Source organism: Trichoderma reesei, assembly GCF_000167675.1.
Source record: "Trichoderma reesei QM6a unplaced genomic scaffold TRIREscaffold_2, whole genome shotgun sequence".
Lineage (NCBI taxonomy): Eukaryota > Fungi > Ascomycota > Sordariomycetes > Hypocreales > Hypocreaceae > Trichoderma > Trichoderma reesei.
The window spans coordinates 1,208,324-1,222,245 of NW_006711149.1; the positions used below are offsets into that span (position 1 = coordinate 1,208,324).

Sequence of the window (13,922 nt, forward strand, 5' to 3'; positions counted from 1 at the left end):
TCGGGGTCCTCAATGAGTCGTAGGAGCACTTCATGGGACATCCCACACCTAAAATGCTCAAATAGAGTTCCGAGGACGAACGAGGCCCGATTTCGTATTCTAGCCTTCTTCCACATCCGCTTGTTCTGCTGCCGCTGGAGGGGCTGCAGAATCGGCTCTTGAGGAGCAGGTGCTGTGATTTTATCAAGAGTGTCGTTACATTCCGTGACAATCCGCAGGTACCTGCTAAGCTCGGCAGAATCGCTGGGGAGTCTGAATAGGGTTTCATTGGGACCATTGGCCAGGTCGAAGACCCCAGACGTCGACTCTAGCAAAGCACTCAATGCTCGTAAACGGTGATGGGTTTGCCCTTCCGCATGGCTATGGATGCTCTGAGACCGCGCGAGTTGGTCCAGCAGCGAACAGAGACTCTTCAGCTTGACCTCGCATTGCTCGAATGCTTCTGAATCCAGATTATGAGGGAAGTCCCGAACTATAAAAATGCGGCGAAGTTCGATTTCGAAAAACTCGGCTTCCGGATGCACGCGTTTACCGGAGATCCTAGACTGCACCTGATGCGGTGCTTTCCTCTTGTCCAGCAGTCGGGCCAAGCCCTGAATGAGGCGCCATTCGTTTGACTGAAGAAGATACGGCATGTCGATATTGGTGATGATCCGTCTATGATCTGTGACTTACACAGACCCGGACGGGGGCATTTCAAAGGCTCCGACAGAAGGGCTGAGTTGCGCTGGATGCGGAGATGAGGCTCAGCAGCTGGATGGTGGGGATGACAAGGCACAAGTCGATGACATCCCTGTGCTGCCAGAGGTACGAAATACCTACCTAGATACATGCATGCCGTGACCGGGATCATATTGATTCCGTACCTTCCTTCAGTAATACAGGACGCCAATATGCATCCAGTCCTCTACCAGCTACCTACCTACAGAATATCTCCTCCTTCACCTCATTCCATCCAAAGTCTCTCTTCCTAGCATATTGGACACATCTGCCTCATTCATGATTTCGGATTATGGATTCATCTGTCTTTGATCTCTACTTTCCTCTCGTTGCATAAGCCTGAATGGGATCTGCAGCTTCACCGTATTCCCCGCTTTCCCACATTGCTCGATATACAAGTAAGAGACAACTCACATGATCTGGCTCTCAAACTCGACCTCATTCATCCTTTGACGCATGGATTAAACCTCGATTCGGCAACGATCGTGCCTTACCATGGCGGACACGTTCGAGGGCGAAGATCTCCTCTACCACCTGGCTTACGAGTGCGAAGCCCTCTTTGACAAGCTGCAAGACATCTTGCGGAAAACAAAGTCTTCAGATGCGATTGTGCGACTCTGCAGCGAGTTCCAACAACGGTTTGCAATATGGGCAGCACACCTCGGGGTCTTTGCTCGAAAGAGCCAATGCCTAGATACGAGACTTCGGAACCTCCCCGACCTTCAAGACCTCGTTGCTAGGCTCTTGGACATTCTACGCCACAGTCTGCAGCAATGCATGGTTGAACCACCTAGTCAAGCGGGAAATTATGAAATGCTGTTAGATATACATGATTTGCCGCCCGAGGGTTCTCAGATTCAGACGGTTGATCTGAAGACAATCGACGACACTCTCACTCGACTAAATCGTTTGGGCGTTACCATTCGCCAGTCAGGTCGCGGCAAGCTCAATACCAGAGCGAAGCAATTCGCTGCAGGCCTAGACCTAAGCTCATTTGAACATCTATGTGCAACCGCTGTACAGGCCTTATACCCCGGCGCTCACCAGTCCCTCAAAGACCACCTCAGCAGGTCAATGATGGACAGATATTCAAGGATGCTATTTCTCGACTCTCGTCACCAAAAGCTCCAGGCTCGCCGTGAAGTTCCTATAGGACTGCCTCCCATCCATGAAGTTCCCAATGACGAGATGACACCCAACAACCCTTCCTTACAGCCAAGGATGGCAATCAGGAACAGAGCTGTACAGAAACTCTTTCGACAACCTGTTGCTCCCTCTCAGTCAGACTTATCCAGCGTCAACCTTCAACAGATCAGAAGTCGTCTCAGGCCGCCTGATGAAGCGTCAACCAAGCTCCATAAGACATCTTCAATCCAGGTAAACCAAGGCAACTATCCCCGCATACCAGCTACCGAAGATGGCAGCACTGTTATCACCTGCCAGTGGTGTTCGGAGCCACTCATCAAGAAGACGCTTTCGGAAAGCGAGTGGCGGTATATCCCCCCCTCCCTGATAATGGTGCGAGACATGTTGGCCTTGGGTATATGACTACTGATGGTCTTTGTGTGGTAACTATATACCCGAGGCCGTGCTACGAAGGGAGGGAGTACTGGGAATTCATATGCCCTGACATAGGCTCGAGACATATGCTGACAGATTCTCAGCCGTCATATAGACCGAGACCTCAAACCTTATATTTGTCTTTCGGAAGCATGTCCAGATGATCACCCGGCCTATGCCACGTTTGATGAGTGGTACAAACACATGGAACTCCATGACCGGCGGTGGCACCAGCGCGCCTACTTGACATTCAGCTGGGTGTGCGACATCTGTGAATTTGGCTCGGGCACTTACGCCAGCCCACAGGCTCTGTACTTACATTTGGAAGAGTCGCATGGCCAGGATTTTACACACCCGCAGCTTCAGGCCATTTCCCGACTGAGCAAGACAGAGCAGCCGAGAGCTTCCAACGATTGCCTTCTGTGCTGTTTTGCAGTGGAAGAACAGGGAGAGTTTGGTCAGGCAGTGTTTCCTAAGCGCCGAAAGGGGCAAATGACGCAAAAGGCCAGCAAAAGTGCCAGGAACACCCTCGGGATGGCACATCCAAGTCCCCACAACCCAGGCTCCGACTTGTCAGATACCTCCTCCGCTTCGGACGACATGGGCTCTGGTCATGGAAAACACCGCAGCCAAGGCTCTTCGATGGCAGTAAACCGGCATGTTGCTGTCCATCTACAGGGGCTGATGCTTCTGACACTACGCTTTGCAGCAGCTTTGCAAGATAATGACGGGGACGTGAATGATGACGCCAAAAGTAATTCCGTCGATATTGATGAAGGAAACAGCGCCTCTGGCGCTACTGATTTAGGAAGACTCTCACACATTGTATCCGACGGAGATGTCACCATGGAGGATGAGAGCGATGAGGGGAACACCGAGGGTAATATGGACTTTGTCGAGAGCCTAGATGATGATATCACCCCAGACGATATGCCTGTCCCAGACACAGACATTGACCTGAAATTTGTGCCAAGGCAGCACGACAATCTCGCGGTTGAGGATGACGAATTCCTCAAGGGGCTTATTGAGTCTGGAGATTTCCTCTATGGGGAAGATGTACCCAAAGAGTTCTCTATTTCGCGAGCGATTATGGCTGCAACCCGTGTGGCTCTGACGACAGTAAACATCATCGACGGCATCAGCTTTGACCTTTCCAACGTTGATGATGGTGATGGTGATGGTGCTTCGCTTCCAAGCCACCCTGGAGATCATATCAATGACACGCCTCACGACCCTGAGGTAACCGAACAGCTACCGGATGAGATGGGCAAATCGTTTCAACCCAACATAAATAGTCCAGGAGAAGGGGCTCGTTCAATGACTATGGAGAATAGCTACGGGGACGATGACAGGAACAACACAGAGGGCGCCCAGACTGCCGAGGGCGTGACAATTACTGATCTCATGCTCGGTTACGGCCCCCTTGCCCAAGAAGGCGACACTGTCCGTGTCAGTCGCGTTGCAAGACTCCAGAATGGAGAGGGGTTCGATGGTAAGATTGGTTTCATCCACTTCGCTCTCAGGGGCTAATATGAGTTAATAGCAGTCTGGAAAAAAGAAGTCTCTGATCGTGTGGTACTCGGCCGGCCTCGTTTTGTTGGACGACCCGATGACATCTTTCAGTGTTGGGACCTTGGCGTAATCGGCATGGCTATTGATGGCGAGCGCCGTCTGACCATCCCTGCCCATCTGGCCAATCACAAGCGAGTCATAGGTGTCCCGCCAAACTGCCAGCTTACCTTTGATATCAGATTGCTCGACATCTTGGATGAGAGCATCAAGGAAGCTGATTCCTCTGGCCGTGGCACGGATCAGCAGCTCGAATCTGAACAACATGAGTCCCCGAACGAAGCCGCAGAGTTCAAAAGAGATTCTCACCAGCACGAGGGGTCGCCTTCGTCTCTCGATAAGCAACAGACTCAAACGAGTACGGATGAGTATGATGTCGAGTTTGTAGAAGCTCAGACTCCGGCTAGCATGGAGGGATGGCTTCAAGAACCCCATCTGAAATGGGGTTCGCCACCCCCAAAATCTGACATGGGCGCGTCAAGGGACGAGGATAAGAAGCTCAAGCTTGAGAGGTCCAAAAAGTCCCCCCAGGCAAGACAACCTGGCCAAGCTGAGCACCCCAAGACAGCAGGGCCTGCAGTAAGGGCTGGTTCCGATATAGAGCAAGGCACAGATAATGGTAGGGATAATGGTTCCGGTTTTCGCGCCAAAGACATGAACAGACGAAAGCGGCCTTCTGGGCAGGCCGCGATAATTAAGCAAGTTGCAAAGGCGGTGCAAAATGCCACTGGCAAGCGACCAGAGCCCCGTCATAGCGGTACTGACAGAAGTGCGGCCCTGTCTTCGAATCTGGTGTTGCAGCCGGCACCGGGCCGGCAGTTGGAGCATTCAGCTATGGAATCACCTAGGCCAGTCTCCAAAACGGGGCCTGGTGGTAAGACGCATCAGGATGAGCAATTGCCAAAGATTGAGGAGAATCCAGAATTTAAGAATGCTCGGGGTGCCTCCGCAGGAAGCCGGGACAAACGAGTAGAAGAGCCACACTCCTTGTTGGTCTTCGGTGAAGAGACACATCAGATGAGTGCATATTCGACAGAGGCCGAAAGGGTGCCGGAGACTTCCACTCGGCCTTCCCATGAATCAGAAATCACTCCGTCCAAGTCTGCCGATGCTGATGAGGACTCCCCTCCCCGCCTCAAGAGGGTTGGTCATGTGCAATTCGACGGATTCGCTGGAAAGGGGGGAGATTCGCCTTCGAACTCGGATGATGCTGCATCAGGAGACGCCGAAGAATCTGGCTACCCATTAGACCCTTCATCCGCCGATGCAACGGGGAAGCTCGGGGCTGGAACACCCCCAGGAAACTTAGCAAAGTCTGGCAATCCCTTCCGCAACCCGTTTGGCGAAACAGAAGACTTTGCCATTGTCGAGACTGAGAAGCACACGTGCACACTTCCTGGGTGTGGAAAGACTGTCAAGGACCTCAAGGCGCACATGATCACTCACCAGATGGAGCGACTTGAGAAGTGCCCTTTTATAACATGCAGGTATCACACCAAGGGATTCGCTCATAGTTATGATAAGAACCGCCATCTCTTCATACACCACCGAGGTCTCATGATTTGTGGCTTCTGTCCTGGGTCTGGCTCAGGGACCGAAATGTCGTTTGACCATTTAGATGCTTTCGAGGAGCATTTATTGGCTGTTCACGGTGTTGAGAAGACTTCAGTTGGTGGACGCCCAGCAAAGGGCTCTGCTCCTATGGCGCCAAAGACGCTTGCGTATGCCCCTGATGCCACTGGCACATGTAGCATCTGCGGTAGGTTCTTTACTAACGCTCAAGTCTTCTATGAGCACTTGGATGACTGCATGGCGCGCATTGTTCAGCAAGTGAGCCTACCGAATCCTGATGAGGATAGCAACGAGAGGCCACGGCGGCTCGGCTCAGTCCGTAAGTTGTACAGTTCAACAAGTACGGCCGGGCAGGTACTGACAAGATCTTCGTGCAACTAGTAGGTGAGCAACAGGGCAACCCCAGCGACGAATCAGGCGATCTCGTCGCCGCACATACGCCACCTGATCCTCAGAAGCTCGAGAGAAGACTGAGTTTCAACGATACGGATGATGATGGTAAGTTGTACGGACCCAGAGCGATAGGCGGCAATTGATGGCGACCTTGTGGATACTTACCATTTCAAGACACTCCTCCTCCCCAGCCTGTTTCTCCTGTATACGGAAAATAAGAGTCAAGAGCTTAAAGAGGAAGCAGCTTTAACAGATCGAGGCAAAGGATATAAGCTTAAGTATAGCTAAGGCTAGGTAATATATATAAGCTTTAAGTTGAAAGTAAAACATGAATTTATATAAATTACTAGGTAGTTTTGAAAATAATTTTATCTGCCTCTGCTACTGCCCCTGCTATTGCTGCGGCCATCTCCTCAAGTCATATGGCGATTCCAAGTGCCGCTGTTAATCTCGCGCTGGATAGGTGGCCGGCCTCGATGAGGTTAGCTGCGATAGTTGAAAACACTAAAGCCGTGACCTTGTGTGGTGTTGTTGTGTGAAGACGACAAGCCTGCCATTACATAGCTCACACTGTAAGCGGGTGTGCAGTGATGGACTTGACGGTGTGTGCGCAGGAATTTTACACTGTTCACAGACTGCTACGGTTCAAATAGAGATATGCTACGGTTCAAATAGGAGGACTCTAGTTTTATACTGCTTGAATCTTTATTCTATAATAGAAGCTATAATTATAACTACCTCCTCCCCGCGGCCTGTCAAGGTCAGCACCTTGTATGGGCTGCTAACGGGCGCCATGCCCCAAGCTATGCCCCAGGCTGGCCGAGCATTCCATGGCAAAGCCAAAACATCGGGCGTACCACCCTTGCGACCAGAAGCTCAACTCCATGCAGTGAGGCGCACCCTTGATCAAACTGCCATCGACACGCGAGCTGCTGCCGAACGCTTCAACGCAGACCTTGACGTGCTCCTCCGTCCCGACGAAGAAGCAGTCCTGCTCCGACATGCCGAACATGACAGGGGCTTCAACGTGGCGTGCCCAGCCATGCTTCCACGTGGGCACCCAGAGGTCGCGCAGGCTCTCCAGCTCGACGAACGGGGCGGGGGTATCGAGCCGCTCGGTGTGCTTGAGAATGTCCTCATGGACGGTCCCTGGCCGGAACATCAGGGCATCCTTGGCCTCGAGCGGGAACCTGACATGGTGTGGCGGAACGTTGGGCTCACGGATCGGGTTCTCCCTCATCTCAGGGAGCAGCTGGTCGCCAATGCCGGACGCGATAATGCCGCCTAGCAAGTAGGACGGGTTATCGTCCTGTGCGTGGATTGCCCCCGTGACGATGCCGCCCATGGCCCCCAGGCTATGGCACAGCAGCACCACGCAGTTGCAGCCGTTTGGCACGCCGAACTCAGACCAGAGAGCCGGGATGATGAGGTTGTGAAGCCAGTTGCCGGTCTGTTGTGGAAAGTTGCTGTCACTGAGAAGGGGTAAAGGAGAAGTGGTCTCCCCGGAGCCAGGGCGGTCGATTGCTACGAACGGGACGCCAAAGGCATTGCTCGCAATCAATGCCGTGTGCCTAGCATCGCCGTCAAAATAGCGGCAGTCATATGTGCTGCCATGAAGACCGATGATTAGAGGACGGTATTCGACGGGAGACTTAGAACTCGGCGGAATGTTGCTGATGCCGCGTAGAGTCCATCCATTCGCGAGATCGAGCTTGAAAGAATCCATTTTGCCCAGGGGGACGATACTACGTACAAATGGCATGGACGAGAGAGAGGCCTACCCCCAGCAGTGCGCAAAGGTAGGCCAGCTTTATGAGTCGAGATAAAGTTGACAAGGCGGGCACGTCGGCATCGCGAGGATCAGGTTCGGGACGGCATGGACATAGGCGCCACGAGTCGTGAGCGAGTCAGGGTTTCTCTCCTCTTCCTTCTTCACTCCATTGCCCTCACCTCTTCTCCGGACTTTACGACGGGGGGGGAACCGAGTCGCTGATAGGCGTTTATTTTCCCAATGTCCGGAGACACGCTCAGGTCGGCAGAGTCGTCACTTGTTCGACGGCGATAAAACCGACCCCACACACGAGTTAGATGGGGCCGATGCGACCGGATTGTCCTCCGTAGATAAAAGGCAGTCCGGCGCGGTCACTATTCACGATGTTTATGTGTCAATGACCACATCCCGCAGTAACCTCACGACGTTAAACCGGGCATTCAACTCCACTGCAAGACAATCGATAGGAAGACATAGGCTCAAAAATGTCTCCGCCGGCTTGGATCAAGGCCTTACACGTTGAATCCAAGGGGAAGGCTGTGATTCAGAATGACCCCCTACCTAAACTCCGCGACGATTATCTCCTTGTCCGGGTCAAGGCGGTCGGCCTAAACCCGACTGACTGGAGGCAGCTTACGCTGGGCACGGAGCCGGGCGCGAAGCTTGGGTGCGACTATGCCGGCGTGGTCGAGGAGGTCGGGTCGAAGCTGTCCAAGCCTTTCAGCAAGGGTGATCGTGTCGCTGGTTTTGCGCATGGCTCGTAGGCTAGCTTCCTCTTGTGTCTGTGCGGACTTGCCCCCTGACGGAGAATGACGAGCAGAAACGGGAGCCAGCATGACGATGGCGCTTTTGGCGAGTACAGCGTCGTCAAGGCCGGCCTTGCTTTCAGGATTCCCAATAATCTTAGCGATCAGGAGGCAGCTGTCCTCGGCCTCGGCATCGCTACAGTTGTACGTCTGAAACAAGAAACAGCCTCTGCAGCACAGTATGCGACCAGTATTGACCCTCAGCTCGATGCTCACAGGGCCAAGGTCTATATCAGGCACTCAGACTGCCACTTCCGACGCAGCCCATCACTGAGGCCGACTTTCTCTTCATCTACGGCGGCAGCACCCCCACGGGTCTCCTGGGAATTCAGTTCGCCAAGCTGTCGGGCTTTACGGTCGTGACAACATCCTCGCCCAAGAACTTTGACTACGTCAAGTCCTCTGGCGCCGACGTGGTGTTTGACTACAAGGATGCAGACAAGTGCGTCGCCGACGTGCGCAACTTCACCAGGGGCCGCGTCCGGCGCGCGTGGGATTGCGTGTCGACGCCGGAGACGGCTACGGTCTGCGCAAAGGTGCTGTCCTCGGATGGGGGGGAGGAGAGCCGCTACAGCTCCCTCATTCCCGTAGAGCCCGAGGTGTTGACCAGCGTCAACCCGAACATACAGTCTGGGTTCACTGTTGCCTACACGGCATTTGGTGAGCAGTTCGGAAAATGGGGCAGGGTGAACGAAGCGAGGCCGGAAGACTACGATTTTGCAAAGACCTTTTTCGAGATAGCTCGCGGCCTGCTCGAGGAAGGCAAGCTTAAGCCCGTACGCCAGCTAGTTAACCACGGCGGCCAAGGACTCGATGGTATCATCAAGGGCTTGGACGAACTCAAGGCGGGTAAAGTAAGCGCGGCGAAACTTGTCTACACATTGTAGTCATTCGTCTACTAGATAAGAAGAAGCATGATATTTATATTTATAAGCCCTGGCATCAGCGCTTGTCAGCTGGCAACAGCACGTAGCCCCCATTCCTGTTGCATCGAACTTCCATGATGCGAATGCTCTTTGGCCAGTTCTTAAACCTAGGTAGGTACCAAGGTAAGTTAGGGGGGAACAACAAGCGCAGATGAGTTAAGGGGGCCGCTTGTTTGAAAGACGACTTGCATTAGGTCAATCGATCGATATCTATGTTGCGGAACCAAGTTTTCTGTGCTCCTGTCCTCCACGCTTTTGGCCAAGCCACGCAAACCAGACAATAAATACAAGGATGGTGAATGGCACTACGGTGACGGGGAATACCCACCATTTCCTATAGACTTGCATCTCTCCGTCGGCAAAGTTGAAGATCGTGGTGCTCAATATAGACTGCGCGCAGATGACCCGTTAATTTGGCTGTCACCTACAAGTGGCACTCAAGGAAATCTTGGAAGATTAGAGGCCTCACTGCAATGAATGTCCCCGGCAGGAATAACAGAGTGACGGCCGCAATGGTGAGCATCGCAGCGCTGTCCTGCCGTGCCAGTTCGGCGAGTTCACGCGTCGACTGACTTTCTGTTTGGTTCGCAAGATGATATAGCTGTTGATGTCCGTCAACTCATGATCAGATTCAGTCTAGATGTCGATTATTCTGGCTCACCAAGTCAATCCGTGTCTTGGTTCGACCGCTGTAGTCGGATACCAAATAAGCGAGCGATCGGCAGCTCGAAGCGAGATACTCGAGACTCCCACTCAGCATCGCCTTGGTCTGTGTCGTTGAGCCCCCATGGGCGCTTGACGCGATAAAGTACCTTGAAGAGGCACTCTTGAAGAAGTCGAGAAGAGCTGCGTAATCGGAGAGATTGCGGGCGAGGATATGCCATTCTCTAGCGAGGGCGTGTAATTCATGAATGGACTGGATGTTGACTTTTGAGTGTTCAACTGTATGATCCTAGATCTTCGATATCAGCGATCCTGAGTTAGAAATTTACATGTATATGGTGGGTGATCTTCGTACGAGCGATTTCAGAGCCGTCCGCTTGCGGGCAATGTCTTTCTGCCACGTCCTCATCGCCTCGTCCGCAATCAAAGTATCCAAGTAAAAGAAGCTTGTCGAGAGTTTGCACTCCTCGGCAACATCTCTCATAAACCGAGTGAGCACCGCTGCAGGAAGATCAAGAAAAAAATACGTCGTGCTTTGAAAGTCTGTTGACATTTGCGTGCACGAATGCTTCTTTTCCAGAGGGATGTACTCGTAAAACACGTCTACACTCAATATCAGAATCACAAACTCTTTCTGAAAAGCTTTTCCGGTGTAAAGTCACAGGTGATAAAAAGAAAAAAAAAACGATCCATACCAAATTCCCCACGTCCCTCCAGCTTCTCGTTTCTCGACAGAGAATCATCATAGCAAACATGTTTTGCAGAATACCAGTGTCCAATGCCGCAAGTTGCCTCAATGAAAGTGTTAAACAGCCCGGCGTGTTCGCGGAGGCATCTCAGCATGGCTGGGTTGACGGCGGCGGAAAGCACTTCGCCTTGCCAGGAGCCTTTGCTGCTGCTGCTGGGCGTGACCTGGCGGGTTTCGAGTAGACTTTTGTTTGTTTTGCCTCCTTAGTAGTCATGATACTTAAGATATTAAAGGGTGGGAGAATCAACGTACATTAGTCGTAGCTGTGTTTGAGAGTTCTTTCTCTGACGCCCCGAGTCAGCTTTTGTGTCTCTCTCTCGAGAAATAGGGGGGAGTTGTCAAATACAAGGAACATCTCTAGGTCGACAGCAACGTCAAAGGCATAATCTTCTACTGATGAGAAACCAAGTCAGTGGTATACCAAAAGTGACAAGGTGTGGAGATTCTTAAAAGGGCAATTGAAGACTCACGAATTGTCCCGTCGCAAAAATCAATCACACGAACAGATGGCCACTTGCCCTGCCAGCCCTCTCTCTCCTGAAGGGCGGCTTCAAGCTCATCCGAGTTGACAACTTCCAGTTGGTTCATTGCGGTTGAGTGAGAAACCAAGGATGAAGTCACGGAAGAGAGGGTCAGGAAACACTGCTGCATATATAGAGGATATCGCTTCCTGTTGTTCCGTTTTATAGCGACTATTTCTGTAGCTTCTTTTGCGCCCTTGTGACAAGGTGCATATGCATGAACATTGGTTGACCAATCATGACCCAAGGTTGGAAGTTGGATGTAAGCATGGGGTTTCCTTGAGAGAGCAGCAAGTGAGACGCAAGAGGAGTTGTTATAGATAATAGACAAGCGATGAATGGGATAAGCGGAAGCATTTGAGAGGCCAGCAAGTATTGAGATGGAGTAGACCAACATAGGAGTCATAGCAAGTGGTAGTAGTATCATTCTGGATATATAAGTACAAGGCTTCTCAATTGGTACAAGCAGCAATCTCATTCCCTCATCAAACCCGCAAACTCCTTGTTGACACGTCCATTGACCCCAAACTCATCATATGTCCACGTCCCTCATCAACCCTGCAAATGCTTCAACATATCCCCCAACTCCTTCAGACGTCCACGTATGACACAAAACCTGCGAACACTCTCGTCATATCCCCCAACTCCTTCATATGCCCACGTCTCTCATCAAATCGTAAACAAAACCCCAACACCGCACCATCATTTTAATACCTCGTCAACTCGGGACACCCCGGATCCTTGGGCTTGGAAAACTTGGTCTCGACATAGACCTTTTGCATGCCATCCTCCTTGACTTCAAACTTCTTGTACACCTTGTCCAGGTCCTCCAGCCGGACCCTGTGAGAGACCATCTGCAAGGGATCGAGCTCGCCCTTTTGGATCTTGGCGAGCAGTTCTTTCCAGTACTTGTGCACCGGCGCCTGACCGTTTCCGATGAGGCGGATGCCGCGCTGCATGAGGGAGCCAATGTTGAAATGGTTGGTCTAGTTGCGCATGTTAGTTACTGAAGCAGATCAGGGGACGGTAAGGCGTGTGTGTGTGTGTACGTACGTATGCGACATAAACACCGGTGACGCCGCAGCGGCCATAGTTGCGCACGCCCTCAATCATCTCGTTGAGAATCTCGCTCGTGTCCGTCTCGGCGCCAATCGCCATCTCCAGCCAGTGCATCCAGCCCTTGGCGTACTCGCCGGCCGCGCACTCGATGGCGACGTCTGGGCCGCGGCCGTCGCAAATCTCCTTGAGCTTGCTGACGACCGTCTCCTTGGAGGTGATGCCGTGCGACAGCTTCTTGTAGTCGACCAGCACGAGCTTGGAGGCGTGCTCGGCGGGGAACCGCTGCTTGATGATGGTGAGGCGCGGCTCCGTGTCGACAAAGATGACCTTTGACGCTCCCTCGCCGAGGGCGAAGACGCCGGCCATCTGGCCGATGGGGCCGGCGCCGAAGATGGCCACCTGGTCGTTGGGGTAGACGGCGGTGTCCTTGACGGCGTTGTACGAGGTGCAGAGGACGTCGGAGAGGTAGAGGGCTAGGGGAAAGGGGGGCAAGCGAGTTAGTTTGTTTGGTGGCGTCTCATCAAGGAGAATAATGATGATCATGGAGACCAGTAGAGAGCAAAGCAGGAAAAAACTCACCCTTCTCGTCCGAGACGTCATCCGGAATCTCGAGCAGATTCACGTCGCCCAGCGGCACGCGGACATACTCGGCCTGCCCGCCAGCGAAGCCGCCCGTGAGGTGCGAGTAGCCAAAGATGCCGGCGGTGCGGCCACCGTAGAGGCTCTTTGCGGCCGTGTTGGCGTTGGTCGTCTCGCACTGCGACGACAGGCCCTGCTTGCAGAAGAAGCAGTCGCCGCAGGCGATCTGGAACGAGGCGACGTAGCGCTTGCCGACCTGCACCTTGGTGACGGCGCGGCCGACCAGCTCGACGACGCCGCAGAACTCGTGGCCCAGGATGTCGCCGTCGGCCAGCTGCACCACGGCGCCGTGGTAGAGGTGCAGGTCGGAGCCGCAGACGGTCGAGCCGGTGACCTTGAGGATCACGTCGGTGTCTTCGAGGATCTGGGGCTTGGGCACGTCGGCTATGGGAGAAACGCGTGAGCATGAATGTTGAGGAGCAAACATGTAGAATATATATATATATATATAGATCTGGTGGGACATTGCACATCACATACCAATCTCGACCTTTTGCTTCCCCCTCCACACCAGCGCCTTCATGGTGTCCGCGCCGGCCTGCGGGTAGCTGGAGACATCCTGCTGGGTGACGGCGTTGTCGTCGTGGCCAATGGCCTTTTCAGCAAGATATGCTGCCTTGGAGGTTGCCATGGTGTTGATGCAAGTCGAGGCGAATCACATGCACTATGAAGCTGTTGGTCTTTTACCGTACTTGTTTGTTGGTGTTGTTGAGGGGGGGAGAGTGAATGTTACACCATGTTTGAACTTTGTGAGAGTGGCAGCTTGATTCAGCTCCATATATAGTCTTTTGCTCAAGCCGCCGCATTGCATCTTCACCGCGTCACGGGGACCAAGAAAACCAGGTGTGATCATCAATATGACATAAGAGTTGTGTAGATGTGAATATGGATGACGATGGGAGTTGAACTGTGTGTGGCTTGTCAGCTCAACGTCATCGATTTGTGGAACTGACAACTGCATGCCGCTTTTTCCAA

At 52.8% G+C, this 13,922-nt stretch overlaps 5 protein-coding genes across 5 annotated transcripts; 2 read left to right on the plus strand and 3 right to left on the minus strand.

Moving 5' to 3' along the window:
* Positions 1–3,927: 3,927 nt before the first annotated feature.
* On the plus strand, positions 3,928–6,262 carry TRIREDRAFT_103771 (uncharacterized protein; the record flags this gene model as incomplete). The annotated part of the gene is made up of 4 exons (XM_006962102.1): positions 3,928–5,596; positions 5,633–5,740; positions 5,776–5,919; positions 6,165–6,262. The coding sequence occupies 4 exons, from the start codon at positions 3,928–3,930 to the stop codon at positions 6,260–6,262; spliced, it is 2,019 nt and encodes a 672-aa protein (XP_006962164.1).
* Positions 6,263–6,595: 333 nt separating this feature from the next.
* Positions 6,596–7,540, minus strand: TRIREDRAFT_103772 (uncharacterized protein; the record flags this gene model as incomplete). Its single annotated transcript, XM_006962322.1, has 1 exon — positions 6,596–7,540. One exon carries the CDS (start codon positions 7,538–7,540, stop codon positions 6,596–6,598), a length of 945 nt encoding a protein of 314 aa, XP_006962384.1.
* Positions 7,541–8,070: 530 nt separating this feature from the next.
* Positions 8,071–9,278, plus strand: TRIREDRAFT_2362 (uncharacterized protein; the record flags this gene model as incomplete). Its single annotated transcript, XM_006961888.1, has 3 exons — positions 8,071–8,345; positions 8,406–8,535; positions 8,610–9,278. The coding sequence occupies 3 exons, from the start codon at positions 8,071–8,073 to the stop codon at positions 9,276–9,278; spliced, it is 1,074 nt and encodes a 357-aa protein (XP_006961950.1).
* A 463-nt stretch (positions 9,279–9,741) lies between these two features.
* TRIREDRAFT_103774 (uncharacterized protein) lies at positions 9,742–11,316 on the minus strand (the record flags this gene model as incomplete). The annotated part of the gene is made up of 7 exons (XM_006962323.1): positions 9,742–9,918; positions 9,979–10,269; positions 10,336–10,622; positions 10,676–10,911; positions 10,981–10,991; positions 11,075–11,121; positions 11,199–11,316. 7 exons carry the CDS (start codon positions 11,314–11,316, stop codon positions 9,742–9,744), a joined length of 1,167 nt encoding a protein of 388 aa, XP_006962385.1.
* A 335-nt stretch (positions 11,317–11,651) lies between these two features.
* TRIREDRAFT_44965 (uncharacterized protein) lies at positions 11,652–13,645 on the minus strand. The gene is made up of 4 exons (XM_006961976.1): positions 13,428–13,645; positions 12,888–13,331; positions 12,303–12,781; positions 11,652–12,235 (listed from the first exon to the last, which is right to left on the minus strand). Exons 1-4 carry the CDS (start codon positions 13,576–13,578, stop codon positions 11,957–11,959), a joined length of 1,353 nt encoding a protein of 450 aa, XP_006962038.1. The 5' UTR covers positions 13,579–13,645; the 3' UTR covers positions 11,652–11,956.
* Positions 13,646–13,922: the final 277 nt, after the last annotated feature.